Source organism: Microcebus murinus, chromosome 4, assembly GCF_040939455.1.
Source record: "Microcebus murinus isolate Inina chromosome 4, M.murinus_Inina_mat1.0, whole genome shotgun sequence".
Taxonomy (NCBI): domain Eukaryota; kingdom Metazoa; phylum Chordata; class Mammalia; order Primates; family Cheirogaleidae; genus Microcebus; species Microcebus murinus.
The window spans coordinates 6,898,467-6,916,522 of NC_134107.1; the positions used below are offsets into that span (position 1 = coordinate 6,898,467).

The window sequence follows — 18,056 nt, forward strand, 5'->3', positions numbered from 1 at the left end:
CCCGGTTCTTCCTCCCTTCTTCTGTCTACCACGCATCTTGCACTGTCACTTTGCAACAACTATCCCCACCCTTTGAATCTGAGCTGGCCTTGTAAACGTCTCTGGCCACTAAAATGTGGCGGTATTCATCTGTATCTACAGCCCTAAACAAGAAAAAATAAAATAAAATAAAATAAAAAAATAAAATGTGGCGGAAGTGACAAAGTGCCAATTCCAAGTCTAAGTCTCAAGAGAGATTGCCCATTTGGAAAGAGCCAACTCTTCTGGACCCCTGCTTGGGCCATGAGGGCAAGCCCAGGCTCATCTGCTAAAGATCGGAGCGACCACACACAGCACAGCTGAACCATCTCAGCGGAGCCCTCCCGGCCTCGCCAGCCCGCGGCAGGGCGGCCAGCTGGTCACGCACCTTCGTGAGCACAGCCCAGTCGACATTGGCAGAACCACCCAGATGACCCATAATCTAATGAGGAATAATAAAACTGTAAAAGTCTGGAGTCCCAGCTACTCGGGAGGCTGAGGCAGGAGGATCACTAGAGTCGAGGAGTCAGAGGTTGCTGTGAGCTACAATGATGCCACGGCACTCTAGCCTGGGCAACAGAGCGAGCTCTGTCTCAAAAAAAAAAAAAATTCACTCATTTGTCAGTGATGTGAATGACTTCTTTGTTGACGAGGATAATAGTTTCAAGTATTGAAGACTATTTCCCCTACTTTTCTGTGTGCTAGTCACAAAGCAACAGCTACAGACATGACATACTTTAAGTTTAATCTGCATTCTTAACAGTTTCTCCGTAGTTTTCTTAAAGTGCAGGGCAGGGGTTCGCAAACTTCGTGCATGAAGTGGTCAATGTTTTAGCCTTTGGGAGCCGCGAGGTCTGCCTTGCAGCCACTCAACGCTTCTTCTGCAGTGAGGAGTGACTGAACGCCGCTGTGCTCCAGTAAAACTTTATCTACAAAAACAGGTGGTCGGACAGCTTTGGCTTATATTAATAGTTCGCTGATCCCTGGTCAAGACAATCAACAAAACAGTAAACCAACCTCTAATTCATAATGTTTGTTGATTTGTCATGTGGACAGTCCCAGCCTGGCTGACTTCAGGCTATGGATGTAACATGACTGTGAGGGAAGAGGTGTGCGGTAAACAGCACAAAAACCGTCGTCTAGGGTCCCACCAGACGCACACAGTAGACACAGATAACCTTAGGAGCATAAATGATAAAGAAATGTCGTAAACTAATTAGGAAGTGATGAATTTTAAGTATTTATCGCCTTTATTCTCAATATAATCTACTTAATTGTAATTTTATATAATTTGATTTTTTTTTTTTTTTTTTTTTTTTTTTTTTTTTTTTTTTTAGACAGAGTCTCGATTTGTTGCCCAGGCTAGAATGAGTGCCGTGGCGTCAGCCTAGCTCACAGCAACCTCAAACTCCTGGGCTCAAGCAATCCTCCTGCCTCCGCCTCCCAAGTAGCTGGGACTACAGGCATGCGCCACCATGCCCGGCTGATTTTTTCTATATATGTTAGTTGGCCAATTAATTTCTTTCCATTTATAGTAGAGACGGGGTCTCGCTCTTGCTCAGGCTGGTTTCGAACTCCTGACCTCGAGCAATCCTCCCGCCTCAGCCTCCCAGAGAGCTAGGATTATAGGCGTGAGCCACCGCGCCCGGCCTAATTTGATTTTTAATAATGGCTATGTTCAACAACTGGCTTTCAAAATCCAGCTTTCGAAAACCAGTAGGAGGCTGGGTGTGGTGGCTCACGCCTGTAATCCTAGCACTCTGGGAGGCCAAGGCAGGAGGATCGTTTGAGCTTAGGAGTTCGAAACCAGCCTGAGCAAGAGTGAGATCCCCGTATCTGCTAAAAATAGAAAGAAATTAATTGGCCAACTAAAAATATATAGGAAAAATGAGCCGGGCATGGTGGCGCATGCCCGTAGTCCCAGCTACTTGGGAGGCTGAGGCAGGAGGATCGCCTGAGCCCAGGAGTTTGAGGTTGCTGTGAGCGAGGCTGATGCCACGGCACTCTAGCCTGGACAACAGAGTAAGACTCTGTCTCAAAAAAAAAAAAAAAAAAAAGCCAGTAGGAGCCATGCCTGCATTCAGGGCATGCTGTGCCACCCAGGGTGGCTGGGATGTGATGGGCTGGGACGATGGTACAGCGGGAAGGTTTGGGGGGATCAGATGAGGTCGGCCCTTGTGGGCCTGGTAAAAAGGCTGGCTCGGGGACAGGTGGTTTCAAACGGGGCGGTGATGGGATCAGGTTGCTTAAAGAAGGCTCCGTCTGAATACAGAGTGGAAACTGCTGTTGCAAGCTCAGAGGGGCGGGCGGGTCCATTAGGGGCTGTTGATGTAACCAGGGAGAACTGTCAGACTAAGGCAGATGTAGGGAAAGAGAGGTGTGTAGATGCCAGAATGACTCAGGAGTCAGGATCTACAGGCGTGATGACAGGTGGCGCCGGGGGGAAGGTGAGGCAGCCATCAGGCGACACGAAGGTTTGTGGTTCAGTCTGCTTGAATGGGGGCACCGTCACCGAAACGGAGAGCACTGGAGATGGAGCCGGTGTGGGTGGATCGGATGTTTGGTTGTGAACACCGGCTTTGGCGAACCTGGGGGATGCCCCAGACGGGAGCTCTGGGCTGGAGACAAAGTCGGGTCAGAGGACCCAGCATCCTGTCCGCACAGGCCCTGCTCACCGTGATGTCCTCACTTGCAGGGCCCTGCTGTGGCCCTGGGCCACCTCTGGAAGCCACGTCCCCTGTCTAGGGCTCAGTCTTCCCATTTGTAAGGGGGTAGTAGAGTCCGACTCCTTCGCCCACTGCTGCCTGGGTGTTGTGAAAAGCCATGAGCTTGGGATGGGCGGAGGGTGCGGGGGTGGAGGGGCATTCCTGTCCCGACCTTCGCCCACTGGAGCAGGGCCAGCAGGACTCCTGGGGAGGAGAGGGCGGGCCGAGGGATCCTCAGATGCACGTAGCCCTGCTGGGTCAGAGGCTGTAACCCAGGGTCTATGAGGCTGAGAAAGGGGCTGCCACGCTCCCTGCCCCTCCCTCCCCGTGCCCTCCTCTGGCTGGGGCTGAGGGTCTGCCCTGTCCTCAGGCACCCCTGCCTTGCTTCCGTCCACGCCCGCGGCCGTCCTGGGAAGCTGCCCAGTGGTGCTGGCAGACCGCCAGCTTCTCTCTCCGCGCCCTGCCTTGCCTCCGCCCTGCGGCGCTGGGCTCTCTGCCCTCCCTCCCGCCCGGCCCGCTCTCAGGGGGCTCCTTAATGAGGAGGCTGCAGGGGCTGCTGGACGCGTGTTTGAGGGTGCCAGGCCACGTCTTCCGATGGCAGGAATTGCGCTTCGGCGCCTGAGTGCTCCCGCTTCTGTCCTAGCCCGGCTTCTCCCGGGCACTTCAGCTTCCTGTGCCTCAGTTTCCTCTTGTACAAGAGGCGGACAAGAGTGGCACCCACCTCACAGGGCAGCTGTGACAACCAAGTAAGTTAAAATACCTGAAGCAGAGAGACTAGCACTTAGCATATGGTAAGTGCTCAACACATATTAGCTAGCATCATTGCTCTTATTTTTTCACTTTTATTTATTTACAGACAGAGTCTCACTCTGTCACCCAGGCTAGAGCGCAGTGGCATCATCCCAGCTCACTGCAGCCTCCAACTCCTGGGCTCAAGCGATCCTCCTGCCTCAGCCTCCCGAGTAGCCGGGACTCCAGGCGCAGCTCATTGTTCTTACTAATGGGCCGCCTCCTACACACGCTTGCAGCTGCTCGTAAAGGCCGTTCTCCTGCCTACCTCAGTGACTCCCATCACCTACAGCAGAGGTCCCCACCTGGAGTGCCACGGCAAAGTGCTGTCCAGGAACGGGCTACGGATGGGCTGAGGCAGTGACCCCGCTGCCCTGGGGACAGCCCGGCCCCCTGCTGCTCATCTCGGCCCATTCCGCTTGCTCCAGTGTCCCGTGCAAGATGACCTGAACTGTAAAGCAATTCTGACAGATCTCCCTCCAGGTTTGGTCCAGCAAATGAGGTTGAGTGACCTATCGTAGCCCCTTGGCTCCTTTCCGAGGAATTGGGCTGGGGTTGGGGGGGGCCTTTGGGGTCTGGAGGTGACTGGGTTGGGGAAATGGATTAGTGATTTCTGGGAGAAGAGATGGCACCTGGGGCAAGAGCCTATCCCTAAAGAAAAGGATGTCTTAAATGCTCACGATTCCTTCCTTTGTCTCAAAAAGAGACGTTCACTCAAGGAAAAGAAGAAAAACAGTGGCAAGAATCCATCCTTTGGCTCCCTTCCCTCCCACCTCCTGCTGCTTCTCACACCCCAGGATCGAACCCGGGCTGGGGCCGGGGAGCAGGACAGCCCCTCTCATACGAGCTCCGCAACACCGAGGAGCATCTCCACAGTGGGGGGAGGCGTTGAAGAAGGTCTCAGTGTCGTGAAGAGTCCTCTTCTTCTGTCACCAGGTTCAGAGCCATACTCTCACGACCAGAACGTCCACACGACCGATTCTGTGGGCATCACTTTCCCCGTTGGTGGCAAGGTTGCAGCTGATGACTACAGAGACCTGCTGCACATCGCTGCCCCTGGCCAGCAGGCTGGTGGCAATCCGGACTCTGCTAGCGCCGGGACAGGACTCCCGCACGAGCACATCTTGTTCCTTCTGGTCCACACACCTCCGTGCAGGGCAGAGACAGTTCGGTCTCAGGTGAGCATCTTCTCAGTGAGCCGGGCGGCCTTCCTGCAGGTGCTGATGAAGATGACTGCTTGGGCCATGGTCAGGGTTTCACGTGAGTCACACAGTGTGTCCAGCTTCCATTGCTCTCGTTCCACATCGATGTAGAATTAGCAGACACCTTTCAGGGTCAACTCTTCCTTCTTGATAAGAATCTGGCCAAGGCTGGGCGCGGTGGCTCACGCCTGTAATCCCAGCACTCTGGGAGGCCGAGGTGGGTGGATTGCTTGAGCTCAGGAGTTCGAAACCAGCCTGAGCAAGAGCGAGACCCCGTCTCTACTATATATAGAAATAAGTTAATTGGCCAACTAATATATATAGAAAAAATAAGCCAGGCATGGTGGCACATGCCTGTAGTCCCAGCTACTCGGGAGGCTGAGGCAGCAGGATTGCTTGAGCCCAGGAGTTTGAGGTTGCTATGAGCTAGACTGATGCCACGGCACTCACTCTAGCCTGGGCAACAAAGCGAGACTCTGTCTCAAAAAAAAAAAAGAATCTGGCCAGGTACGGTGGCTCATGCCTATGGTCCTAGCACTTTGGGAGGCTGAGGCAGGAGGATCGCTTGAGCCCAGGAGTTTGAGTTTACAGTGAGTTGTGATGACGCCACTGTATTCCAGGCAGGACAACAGAGTGAGAACTTGTCTCTGGGTAAAAAAAAGTCCAAATAGTGTCCCTCATGAACGTCTTGGTCACCACAAGCACAGCAGATGGCATTGTAGATGACAGCAAAGCCACCCAAGTGTTGCTGTTAAGCTTTCGGAATATGTCAGATCTAGTCCTCGAATCCAACGCATGGCTTCACATTTCATCAGCTTCGCCCAAGGCAAATGTCTTGCTGTATCGGGGAGACAGATGTCTCTGGTTAAGCATGTCACACCTGCAGCTTCTGCACCTCAGAACGCACATTGGTGCCCCCAACACAGGCGTGACGGGAGACCCACGTGTAATCTCCTAGGGGCATGGCTGCCTTTTGCGTCTACTGAGCCAACTCTGGAGTGGGTGCCAGAACCAAGGCCCGGGTGGCCTTAAGATCCAATTCAATCTGCCGCAGAAAGGATGTCACCAACGTGGCTGTTTTCCCAGTCCCAGAGTGTGCTTGAACAGTCACACCATCACCCTCCATACAAGGACGAATCACTCGCGGTTGGATAGCAAGGGGTGTCTCAAACCACGGGCATAGATGCCACGGAGGAGGGACCCCAGAGGTTCATGTCATCAAAGCTGGCAACAATCTCGTTCCAGTTACGCTTGATGATGCCTTCGGGCTCCATCCCTCAGGGGGCCATTGTCTCTGGATTTGGAATCTTGACTCACAGACATGACACTTAGAAACTAGCCAATCTGAACCCCTAAGCATGACATTCAAGGCCTTTGATAACCCTACACGGGCGTATTTCTCCTTACCCAGATGGCCCCGCCCCCTGTCTCACAAGCAGCCCGACTGTCTCACATTCCGTACCTCTGCATGTGCTGCTCCCGCGGCCTGGAGCACCATCCCCGTTCCCAGCTGGGCTGTCCCTCCTCCAGGGAGTCTCTCCTGACCTGACACTCCGTCCTCCCGTCCCCTCCCCCCACACTTTTTGCATCCTTCTACTTTCATAAAAACTGGGGGTGTTGGTGGCCCACACTGTCCCTTTGGGCAAAGTGGGAAAAGCCGCTCCTTCCTCAAAATGCTTTCTTCCATCTGCTGGGAAACTCTTGCAATAGACGTGCCAACTTGTAACATCTAAAATAGGAAGGAGGAGCCCTTCTGTGGAAACCAGAGATGCCACCTGGGGAGCACTTCCATAGGCCAGGCACTGTGCGAGGTGCCTTGTCTGAAATATTGTTCACCAAGCCACCAGGAAACTGTTTATTTCACAGCTAAGGAAAGTGGAGCTCAAAGGCTAAGTTCACAGTATGTAATCAGTAGGCGGCAGAACCAGAGTTTGAACTCCAGAGCTCCTGTGCTTAATCACTAGGCAAGGTCGTCCCCAGAGAGTTGTTGCCCACGCTGCTGCCTCACAGCTGCTCTAGACCTTAGGGTGAGCTCCTTTTTTTCTTTTTTCTATTATGTTCCAGAGAAAGTGGAACAGGTCAGTCTCCACGAGTGGAGAAAGACCTAGGGTGAGCTCCTTGAGGCAGGGACCATGTTTCAGCCACCGCCAAGGCTCTGGGACGGTGCAGAGTAGGCACAGCTCGGGCAGCACCACGTGTGTGCTGGCGGGGGGAGCCTCTCTGCAGGGAATGGGGTTCCAGGGGGGCTGGGGCTTGTTCCCCTGGGTTGTGGATGGAGATGTTTGGCCCAAAGAGCCCCTGCTTAGGCCTTAGGGCCTGCCCTTGCCCCCACGGCACACAGAGAAACCCTGTCTTAGTGCCCAGTGATTCCGTTAGTCCCTGCATCCAGGTTTTTCCAAGTCCTCAGTTGTAATGTCTGCTGAAGGGGGGTGAGGTTTATAAAGGGGGGCTCACCTGCCTGAGGGTCGGGAAGCCAGCAGAGGCCTGTTGCTATGGTTTGGATGTTTGTCCCTCCAAACCTCATGTTGAAATTTGATCCCAAGTGTTGGGGGGGGGGCTAATGGGAGGTGTCTGGGTCACAAGGATGGATCTCTCATGAATAGATTAATGTCCTCCCTTCGGGGTGAGTGAGCTCTCACTCAGCTCCTGAGAGCTGGATGTTAAAAAGAGCCTGGCACCGCCTGTCCCTTGTTTGTGTCCTCTCTCATCATGTGATCTCTGCACACACCGGCTGCCTTTCATCTTCCCCCATGAGTGGAAGCAGCCCGAGGCCCTCGCCAGATGCAGATGCCCAGTCTTGAACTTTCTAGCCATCAGAATGGTGAGCCAAATAAGCCTTTTTCTTTCTAATTACCCAGCCTCTGGTCTTCCTTTATAGCAACACAAACAAGACTAAGACACCTATCCAGGGAGATCATAAAGGCATGTCTGAGTTTTCCAGGCAGACACGGGGCAAAGTGAAGGATGTCCCTGGCAGAGGTAGGGTCAGAGGCTAGGGCTGGGGGTAGGGGAGTGGTAGATACCTTCTTGGCCTGGGAGCCAGACGACACCTGGCTTTGGATAGCTGAATCTGAGCCTAGTACAGTTCTTTACTGCTGCTCAATGCCAGAAGTCTAATTATGCCTTTGCGTGATTCTAATTATCGCCTTTTCCAGAGCTCTTCTAGTAAAAAGTGGGGAGCTGTGCAAAGAGCCCCCTTTCAAGGCCAGAGTGTGTGTCACAATCTGCCAACTAAGCAGGTCCCCATTGCAATCTCCACTGTCCAAACAAGCAACGTTGTCTCTGTGAAAAATAGGAAAAACAGGAACTGATAGCATTGTGGGGGTCTCTACATTTTTTGGGAGAAGGCCCTGGAGTCAGCCATGTGATCTTTCTAAGTTGGATGGCACTATGCACAGACTTACAAGCACAGCCTCAGAAGCCACACTGTCTGGGTTCAAAGCCCGGTGGTCACTTTCTGGCTGTGTGACCCTGACATTACGTAATCTCTTCAATCTTCAGTTCTTCACCCTGAAAAAGGCATCTATCTCATAAGTTAACATATGTAAAGCCCTTAAACAGTGGCTGGTACATTGTTGACCATGATAGCTATTACTTTTATTACTTGTCCAGGTATGTCAATGCAGCTCTTTAGAAAGTGACAGAAAAAGTCCCTATCCTCTGCTGGTCTTCAGGGAGGTTCGATTTGAAAGTGCTGGGTATCTTGCTGTACTAAAGGAAACTGGGGGGAGGGACCGGTCCTCACCTGAGTCAGAGTTGTCTCCTCCTTGAGAGGAAGGACAGCAGCCGTGGTCATGACTCACAGTGGGAGGAAAATTCTGAGTTAAGCACCTCCCTACCTGAAATGACCCGACTACCAGCCTTGCTCTGCCCAAGGAGGTGCAGTTTTGTTCTGACTCCTCCAGCCCTTCCTTGTTTAGCAACATCTCCCCATGAGCTCCATGAGACAAAGGCCCCATCTGCCTTGTTCACTTGTATCTCCAAGGTATCGACATGACGGTCAGTAAATGTTGCTGAATGAATGAAAAGGAACGACTTGGAAAGTGAGCGGTGCTGAGGAGGCCAGTCAGTCCAGGGGTTGAGGACGGCCCGAGGCCTTTGCGGAAGGGGGGCAGCAGGGAAGTCCCATCCTCATGGCTACAGCCACAGTTCCTCCTGGGCAGCTGCTTCACCCGCAAACACGGGCAATCTGGCTTTCAAAGACTGACATACAACTTTGCATGTTTTAAAGATGTTTTATTAAAAAAAAAAGAAAAAGAAAAACCAACCAAACAAAAAGCCCAACCCAAGAACTCTTGGTTCTGGGAGTCTGGGAGCAGCTTAGGTCTGTGGGGAGGGTAGAACCTGGAAGACAAAGTACGGGGGCCTCTGCAGCCCTGGGAGGAGAGCAAGGGCCCGGCACAGCGGACAGGAAGAGCAGCCTCTCCTCAGGGCTCAGCCTCTCTCTGGGGCCTGGGCTTGTCCCACTTGCTAAAGACACGTGTGGGGCTCAGCCCTCAGAAGAAGGCAAGGTGGGCGGTTCTGGACGGCCCTCAGGCCTTTTGTCAAAGTCACCAACCACTTGGGAAGACGAAGGTGGCCCAGGGCTCGATCCAGCCTATCAGCGCCATCCCCGAAGACGGGGTTCGGCCCACGATAGGGAGGTGGGCTCAGATAGAGAGATGCACCCCAAAGTTCAGCACGTGGCTGAAGCCCCATGGAAAGATAGGGCCCTGGCGGGGCGGGGCCTGGAGGCAACCCCAGGCCGACTGCTGGGCGGGCGGGGCAGGCCCCGGGCTCCTGGAGGCCGGCGGTGCTCAGGGGCCCTGGGGGCCGCGGGGCAGCGCTCGGATGGGCCGCGGCGGGGGGTTGTCCAGCACCGGCTCGGGCCGGGCCCGTGCGCCGCCGCGGCGCTTCTGCTTGCGCAGCAGGTAGTTGGAGTACTGCACCTCGGGCATGGCCAGCTTGAGGCAGGCGTCGGTGGCCGGGCCGGCGGCGCCGCTGGGCAGGTCGTAGCCCATGATGTCCACCTTGCGGCTGGGCTGCCAGGGCTGCAGCTGCTTGGTGCGGATCTGCGCGGCCGGCCGCAGCGCGGGCTCGTCGCCGAAGCAGCGGCGCAGCAGGCGCTGGCGGGCCTCGCGCAGCTCGCGCGCCTCGCGCTCCACGCACGCGCGGCCGGCGCGCGCCACGCGGCGCCAGAAGGTGGCGTTGAAGTGGTCGTAGAGCCCGGCGTCCAGCGCGTTCCAGGCGCGCGCCGCCCGCGCCAGCGCCGCGGGGATGGCGGCCAGCCGCGAGCTGGCGGCGCGCGCGTTGAGCTTGGCGTAGAGCACGTCGTCCAGGTCCCAGGCCAGCAGGCGCCGCAGCAGCACGAGCGACTCGTCGAAGTACTCGGCGATCATGACGAGCGAGAAGACCTCCTCCACCTGGCGGATGAGGCGCGCCAGGTAGGCGGCGTCGTCGCGCGGGCTGCGCTCGTTGTCGCCGCCCAGGTCGTAGGCCAGCGTGTTGTGCGCGAACATGGCGAAGTGCTCGCCCGCGCGGTAGTAGGCCTCGGGCGCGCGCAGGAAGGCGGCGAGCGACGCGTTGGGCACGCGCCGGAAGGCCGGGCAGTACTGGTTGTAGTAGCTGAAGAGCGACTCGAACATGGCGGCCGGCTCGCGCAGGATGGTGACGTAGACCGTGCCGGGCGGCATGAGGCGCGCGAGCTCGGCGCGGTCGAAGCGCAGGTGGCTGGCCAGCACGTGCGGCGGCCGCGTGGCCGGGTGCACGAAGTGCGCCGAGAAGTTGCGCGGGTAGCAGAACTGGTGCTCGCAGCTCGGGTGCGGCAGGGCCACCGTCAGGTTGTGGCGCTCGGCGAAGCGGAACAGGATGTTCTGCACCGTCGTGCCCGCCGTCTTGTGCGTCTTCAGGAAGGCCACGGTCGTGTGCTTGGGGCGCAGCGGCGAGTCCCGCAGAGGCGGGCAGCTCAGGGGGAACAGCTTGGGGTACCTGCCGGGCCCGGGGTGTGCGGGGAGGAGCGGGTGAGGCGGGTGCTGCTCGCCCCCCGCCCCTTCCTCGGGAGCGCCCGTCGTGGGCTTTGCTCCTGGAACAGTAGAGGGCGGTGGTCGGGAGCCTCAGGCGACCCCATGGTCCCTGCTGGCCCCCTCGTAGTCATGCCCTTGTGTATTCCCCTCCCCTGAGTATGAGCTGGGCTTACTGGAACAGAAGAGGACAGGAATGATGGGCTGTCACTTCTGAGATTATACCGTAAAGACTGTGGCTTCTATCTTGGTGTCTCTGTCTCTGTCTCTCTGTCTCTCTCTCTCTCTGTCTCTCTCTCTCTCTGTCTCTCTCTCTCTGTCTCTCTCTCTCTCTGTCTCTCTCTCTCTGTCTCTCTCTCTCTCTGTCTCTCTCTCTCTCTGTCTCTCTCTCTGTCTCTCTCTCTCTCTGTCTCTCTGTCTCTCTCTGTCTCTCTCTGTCTCTGTCTCTCTCTCTCTCTCTCTCTCTCTCTCTCTCTCTCTCTCTCCAGGATAACTCGCGCTGAGGGAAGCAAGCTGCCATATTGTGTGCAGCCCTATAGGGAGGTACCACAGAGGCGACAGCCCCGGAGGAACTAGCCCCTCCGTCCATCAGCCTGCTAGAAGAACCGAAGCCTGCCAAAACCACATGACTGAGCTTGGAAGCAGGTCCCTTCCAATCAAGCCTTCAGATGAGACTGCGTCCCCAACAGACGCGTTGGTTGCAACCCCATGAAAGGCCTTGATCCAGAGGGACACAGTAAAACCATACCTGGATTCCTGACCCACAGAAACTGTGACATAATGTTTTGTTGTTTTCAGCTGCTAAGTTTGTTTATGTAGAAATTGATACTATTTAATAAAAGGACAAAGGACTCTGGAGATCCTTGAGGAATCCCGCTTTACAAATGTAGAAACTGAGGACTGGAAGGAGAAAAATCACTTACATGAAGTCTGGAGACAACTCAGTCACCAAATCCTCTTGCTCTCTGTCTTTCTCATTTTTACTCTTTAACTGGCTCCTCACTTTGTAGATGGGTGGCACCAGGCTTTGCGGCAACCCATTTGTTATGTTTCTGTTAAGGCCTCTGGAGCCTCATTCATTCATCTGATAAATAGATTTCGATTGTCCACTATGTACCAGCCACTGTTCTAGGCTCAAGAAATACAATAGTATATGAAAGCAGATAAAAATCTTAGCCCTCTCGAAGCTTTTGTTTCTGTTCCTTGTTCTTGAAACAAGGATGTTTGGGATTTCAAACCAGCAAATCATCTGGCGAGGGGGGCTGGGCCCATTCACACCATTCTCAGGGGCAGACAGTGTGGAAAATGGGGACTTGGAAGCCCTGAAAGGTGCAAGGATTTGTTGGGTTCACACAGTGAGTCAGGAGCAGGGTCAGGGTTCCCGTTAGATACCACGTGGTCTCCTGTGTCAAGGTGACTGGCTGGGTCATACATGTCATCAGTCCCACCTTATAGATGGGGAGTCTGAGAGAAGCGAGGGGCCGTGTCCTCACCCAGCACAAGAGAAGTGGCGAGAAGTTGTTTGAAGTCCACTGGAGAGGCACTCAGCTGTGTGCTGTGGGATTCGGGCTGGATTTGAATCCCAGCTAACCCTAACTACGACTTTGAGTAAGTCACCCCAGCCTTTCAGTGAAGACCTGCCCTGTGTGGCTCTAGCACTTTCAGAGTAGCAGGAAAGAGCAAAGCTCAGTAGGAGGCTCTGCTGGCAGGTGGAAGGATCGCTGCTGGAGGAACCGCCTCCCCTGGGCCCCGCCCCTCGCCGAGGCCCCGCCCCTTACCAGCTGAGCTGCGCCCCCTGGTGGACGAGGAGGCTCACGGTGCTGCACCCCAGCACCAGCAGCAGGACTTTCCTTCGGCTAATCATCTTGGTGGCCTGCTGCAGGCGCTGGACGATGGCTGGCATGGTGAAGTGTCCACCCTGGACAAGCCAGGGACTCGCTATCCAGGACTCCCTTTGCAGGCACTCATGGGGGCTCCTGCGGCTCTGGTAGCAGGGCCAGTGTTCCTGAGAAGCCTGGCAGGGGAAGGAGGCAGACAGGTTTGCAGTGGGCAGAGGAGATGGGCTCCGTGCCCCAGCAGGACTGCTGCGCAGGCGAGCTCCAGCGGGAGGGGTGAGCAGAGAGGCCAGGGCAGATCAGATTCCTCCCTCCCATTACCAAGAACCTATCTCCTCACTGCTCCAGATAACTGAGTCTTGGGTGGAATTACAGGGTCTGGGGTGTGGCCAGGCCTTCAGGTTTGTAGCCACTCCCTCCCTTGAGTCCTGTCTCTGCCTCTCCGCCTGCCCCTAACTCTTCGTTGTCTTGTGGTCATCTGTTTCCCCAGTAGATTGGCCTCGACACCAGGGCTTGGCTCAGAACACAGCAGTCTCCGCTTGAGGTTTCCCCCTCTCCAGGACGCCCTGCCCGATTGCTTCGGCCAAGAGTTTGTCCTGACCCCAGAGAGACTGAGCTCCTCAGAAACACTGACCAGGCCTTCACCCCCTCCAGTCCCAGAGCAGGACTGCAGGCGTACTCTGAGTGCTACACTGCCGCGTACTTAATCCCATTTGGTCTTCACTACATATTCCCATGTTCCCACTTTACAGATGAGGAATCTGAGCCCGTAAAGATGATGTCACTTGTTCCCGGTTACACAGCTGGTAGCGCAGAACTAAGATTCATACGTGCTTTTTCTGGCTCCAGAGTCCATGCCCTTAGATGCTACGTGTGCTGTTTCCATGGAGAACTGATTTCCCCATCCCTGCCCTAGACTCTGGCAGTTTTGCATGCTTCTAGCCTTAACACCCTTGCAGGTGGGCTCCTGCCCTGGGGGCCTAAGAGTGAGAAATCCACAAGGGAAAGGGGGATTGAAATCCTGGAACTTTATCCGGATTCCATCCCCAGACACCTGAAACCCAGGCGGCCGTCAGCTGACTGCTGAGGTGCTCAGCCAAAGCAATGGGCCAGCAGCCTGGGACAGGAACTGGGTCAGGTGGGGAGGGGTAAAGAAGTGGCTCCTGCTTGTCGCTGAGGATCTCCAGGATAAGGTAAGCCTCCATCTCAGGTGAGCAGCAGGAGCCAGGGCGGGAGAAAGGCTGGATTCCAGCCATGGCTTAAGGGTGGCCCAGCCCCTGGGAAGTCGCTTAAGCAGAGATGTCTGTCCTCGGCTAGGATGGGGTCTCTGTCTCAGGAGCCTCAGTCTCCAGGTTCAAGTTCAACTTCATCCATCACATATCACACACTCTCCAAAGGGCGGGGAGGGGGGACCGGACACTTACGGGCATGTGCATGTATATGGAACTGGAACTAGGACACCTGGGTCCCAGGGGGGTTGAGGTAATGTGAAAACCCTTTTGACTGTTACCTTCCCCTGGGGCCCTGGGCTTGGCTTCCAATCTCTCCTCTTGACCCCCCCCCATTAATCCTGGATTACACTTAAACCTGTTTGGGTGGAAAGATGTCCTGGTGGTGCCTCCCCTTCTCTCTAGGCCGTACTGCCTGGTTTCCTCCACCAGCCTGCAGACAGACTTAATCCGCCTGGAGCCGAGGGGTGAAGGGTCCAGCCGCAGAGGGCAGCCAGGGGCATAGCGGAGGAAGCCTAGGGCCCTCCTGTGTTTTCAAGGATTGCTGGGGACAGAAGCGCTGGCCCAGCCTGGTTGGGGCAGCCTGTGGGAGGGAGTGAGAGCCCTTGGCTCTCTAAGGATACACACCTTCTTCCTTTGTGTCACTCCTCCTGCCTAGAGGACTTGGTGACCAGAAGGAAGTTTCCCAGGGGGACAAAGTAGGGGATGAGTCAGTTCCCAGCTCTGCTAAACTTGCTGAAACCACCTAATTTCTTGGAGAAGTCAGGGTCACCCAAGAAGGCCAAACCTGTGGGTCACTACAGCCAACCTCTCCTGGGGAGAAGCTTCCCCCGGCCACACAGAGTGACAGGGGTGCCTGGTTTCCCTGTACCCCACTACAGATCTTTTCCCCTCTCCCCTCCATGGCTTTGCTCTGGGGAGACAGCCAGGCCCTAGTCCAAGACCTGCTTGGGGACACCAGCCCCTGGAGGTGGGCTCCAGTTTCTATTTGTCTAGCACCAACAACAGGCTGCTCATCACCTCCATACACAGCCTGGTCCACTTCCAAGCAGCTTCAGCTGTTCCAGTTCTTTCTGGGACAGCTAGGAGCACCCTGCTACCCTCCGTGCCCTCCTCGGCCTGCCCTTTCCACCTCCCCTCTGCACTGTGCTCACGCTGCCCTCCTAGAGCATGCACATTTTTCCCCATGACAGACCTTCAGGTATTTGGAAGCAGTAACCCTGCCTGCTCTGGGTGGGCGCCTGGCCAGGCTAAACATTCCAGGTCCTCAGAGAGGTGCCGCTCGGACACCTTGGACACCGGAGGAGGCCTTCCTTCCCTTGGCAAGTGCACTCCGGGATGCCACTTTTGGAGACAGGGTCAAGGCAGTGGCACCTGGGGAGGGGCTGCCTGGGGCTGGGTTTCCCTGTGACCTTTAGGCTGCTGTGGGGTGAGTGGCCTTGCTGCTGGGGCCAGGCTTTAGAGCAGTGGCCCTGCCCCCTGCCCTCAGATGCTTCCAACTGCTCCCCATTCTTCCCGATGTCTTCTGCACAGAGAGAAGCCCTCGCAGGTCCCCCAGGCAGGTCGGACTGCCCAGCCTCATTGGAGTGTCAGTGCTAATTTTAGTCAGAACAATCTACCTCAGGCTGCTGCCCCGCTTTGCAAATTGCTCTCCTTTCTCCAGGGAACCAAAAAAGACATGAGGAAGACATGGTGTAGCCGGCTGGAGCCTTGAAAACGGCTGGGGTGCCCACCCTCTCCTAAATGTGCCCTTTTTCTTCTGTCCCCTCTGAGCTCTGGACTGACACTGATGTGCTCAGAGGAGGGGCGCCCTGGACCGCTCAGACCTGCCGCTCAATGACCCAGAGACTCCGACCTCACCGGGTGCCACAGCCCAGGGAGGAGGGCAGCTGACCCAGGGCACTTGAGAGGAAGGGATGCAGGTCTGAGGGGTCTGCAAATTAAAAGCCTGGGAGAGCAGATATCTTTCCACCTCCCTCTTTTTCCTCCTCTCTCCCCTCCAAGCCAGCACTAGGTCCCCCCAACCCCCAGCCCTTCCCTGTCATCCACCCCCGCATCATCCCTGCCTCCGAATTCCTTTCATCCTCCTCTCCCACCACTGCCCACCCCCACCCCACCTCCCGTTCCCTCGATTCCATCCCAACCTCACCCAGGGATCCAGCCACCGGGATCTGGTCACCCTTGGGGATAGGCCGGCTTTGCCCTCCCACCCGGTCCTCTCCTGCTCCGCAGGGGTAGCGCGCCCCCGTCCTCGTGCTCGCTAGGCCCCCAAGACACCCTCCCACCCCCTCGGCCCCCCATCCCGCTGTGGTCCACCCCCAGCCCCAGGCCGGTCACTGCAGTACTCACTCCCCACGCGTGGGCTCTGTCTCCAGCCCGGGTGCGGGTGGCCGCTGCTGCCCTTCGCCCCTAGCGCCCGGAATCTGCACCTGGTCCGAGGGCGCTGGAGGCCCTGCGCGCCAAGTGCCGGCGGCTCCTCGCTGCGCCTGGATGGGATCAGGTGGCGGCGTCCGCTCTCTCGGCTCCCTTCTCCCCGCTCCGCCCGCCCCCTGCCCCCCGTAGCACACTGGAGGCAGGGCAGGGGCGGGGCCAGGCGGGGAGCAGGGGAGAGGGAGGGGAAAGAAGGCGGGAAGGGGCGAGGGATTCCCTGGCTTGCTGCTGCCAGTGAACACTCTCCCCGTGGTAGCTTCGGAAGCAAGCATCTTCCTCTGGCAGCCTTGCAGAGTCTGACGCTGAGGTGGCCAGCTCCCTTCTCTCACTCAACAGAAGGGGAAACTGAGGCCGGGAAGGTGTCTGGATATTCTGGCATTGCTGGGTATTCCTGGGCCCCACTGGTCATCCTGCGGCTAGTAGAGCCTTTTTCCTGGGTGAATTAGAGACACGGGTACACTTACAGGCACCCCCATCCTCCCTCCCAACTCTCCTCCTCTGTCCATCTCCCTAGAGGGGCGGAGCCCCAGCCTTGTCTGGTCCCATCTGCCCTCATGCATGCAATTCCCTTCCAGCCTGTCCCCAACATCCTCCAAGGCCACCCCCTGCTGCTCACCCACTCCTCATCACTAGGACTCCAGACCCACTCACTGGTGACCAGAGCTTTGGTGAGACTGGAAAGGACCCTTGCCCAGGCACCGTGCACCAGGAAGCAAGAGAACCCAAGTTCAATGTTGGTTCTGCTATTAAGTCTCAGAGTCAAGAGTCAACTCCCTGAGCCCTGTTGCTTCCAGCTCTAAAATGGGAAGCTGTTCTTGGAGCGGTTCCCAGACAGCAGAGGTGATACTCTTGAAGGCTCCTTGTGAACTCCTGTCTTGGTCCTTAGCCCCTAGCACCTGGGAGCTGGGCGGAAGCACCTCCCAAAGCCTTGCCAGACACCAAGAGCCCCACATTTAGTTCTGTGGCACCCCTGCTTTCTCCTTCACTCTGGGCCTGACAAGTCACGGATCCTAGAGCTGGGGCAGCCACCCAAAGCTGGGACTGGAAGGGGCCGGATGCCTCTGCTTTTTAGGCCCACAGGCAATAGGTAGGTGTTTTGTAAGGGTCCTTGTTAAGGAAGGGAAGGGAATGGGACTCTCAGTAGAAGGAAATGCTCATGGCCCCAGTTTGGCCCCTAAGGCAGGTCATCTTCTCCTTGCCCCTCAATCTTCCCCTCTGTGCAATGGGGAGGAGGGTACCCTGCCTGTCTCCCAGGGCTGTGGTGATAAAATGAGGCCCCACCCGTAGCCCTTAGTTTATTCTGCCTCAAAGACCCCTCCCACTCCCCCCAACCCACACCTACTTGTACCTTGGGGCCTCCAGCCTCAGGTGACCTGCTCTGCACTGTCCCAGGTACAGGAAGCAGAAGAGCCTTCCTTCGGGCTAGAAAGGGTCTGCCTGAGTCAGCTGACAAGCAGGAGGGAAGAACACCCTTCTTTCTTCTGTGCTGTCCTTTCTGGGTTTGGCTTCCCCTCCAAGAGTAGCTGCAGGAGCCTGGGATAGTGATGTTGATGGAAGGGGGGAAGGTCAAGGCTTCGGTAGGAGGAAGAGAACTTCCCAGTCAGTGCTAGGATGTGAGCCACCCTTTGCTGGCCCAGTCCTTTCTGCTCAAATACCTCACCTTTCCTAGATCTGGTGCCCTATTTTTTTCCAAAATATTAAGGGGGTACAAATATTTTTGGTTACATGGATTGCTTTTGTAATGCTTGAGTCATGGCTATAGGTGTGCCCATCACCCAAATAGTGTTCATTGTACCTGTCAGGTAAGTTTTTGCCCCTCCCCTTCTCTGCCCCATTCTTTTTTTTTTTT

General features: G+C 56.1%; 1 protein-coding gene and 1 pseudogene across 1 annotated transcript; both read right to left on the reverse strand.

Moving 5' to 3' along the window:
- Window positions 1–2,416: 2,416 nt before the first annotated feature.
- Window positions 2,417–6,037, reverse strand: LOC105867393 (eukaryotic initiation factor 4A-I-like; annotated as a pseudogene).
- Window positions 6,038–8,935: 2,898 nt separating this feature from the next.
- On the reverse strand, window positions 8,936–16,356 carry GAL3ST3 (galactose-3-O-sulfotransferase 3). Its single transcript, XM_012757726.2, has 3 exons — window positions 16,127–16,356; window positions 12,492–12,727; window positions 8,936–10,681 (listed from the first exon to the last, which is right to left on the reverse strand). The coding sequence occupies exons 2-3, from the start codon at window positions 12,614–12,616 to the stop codon at window positions 9,511–9,513; spliced, it is 1,296 nt and encodes a 431-aa protein (XP_012613180.1). The 5' UTR covers window positions 12,617–12,727; window positions 16,127–16,356; the 3' UTR covers window positions 8,936–9,510.
- Between the last annotated feature and the right edge of the window lie 1,700 nt (window positions 16,357–18,056).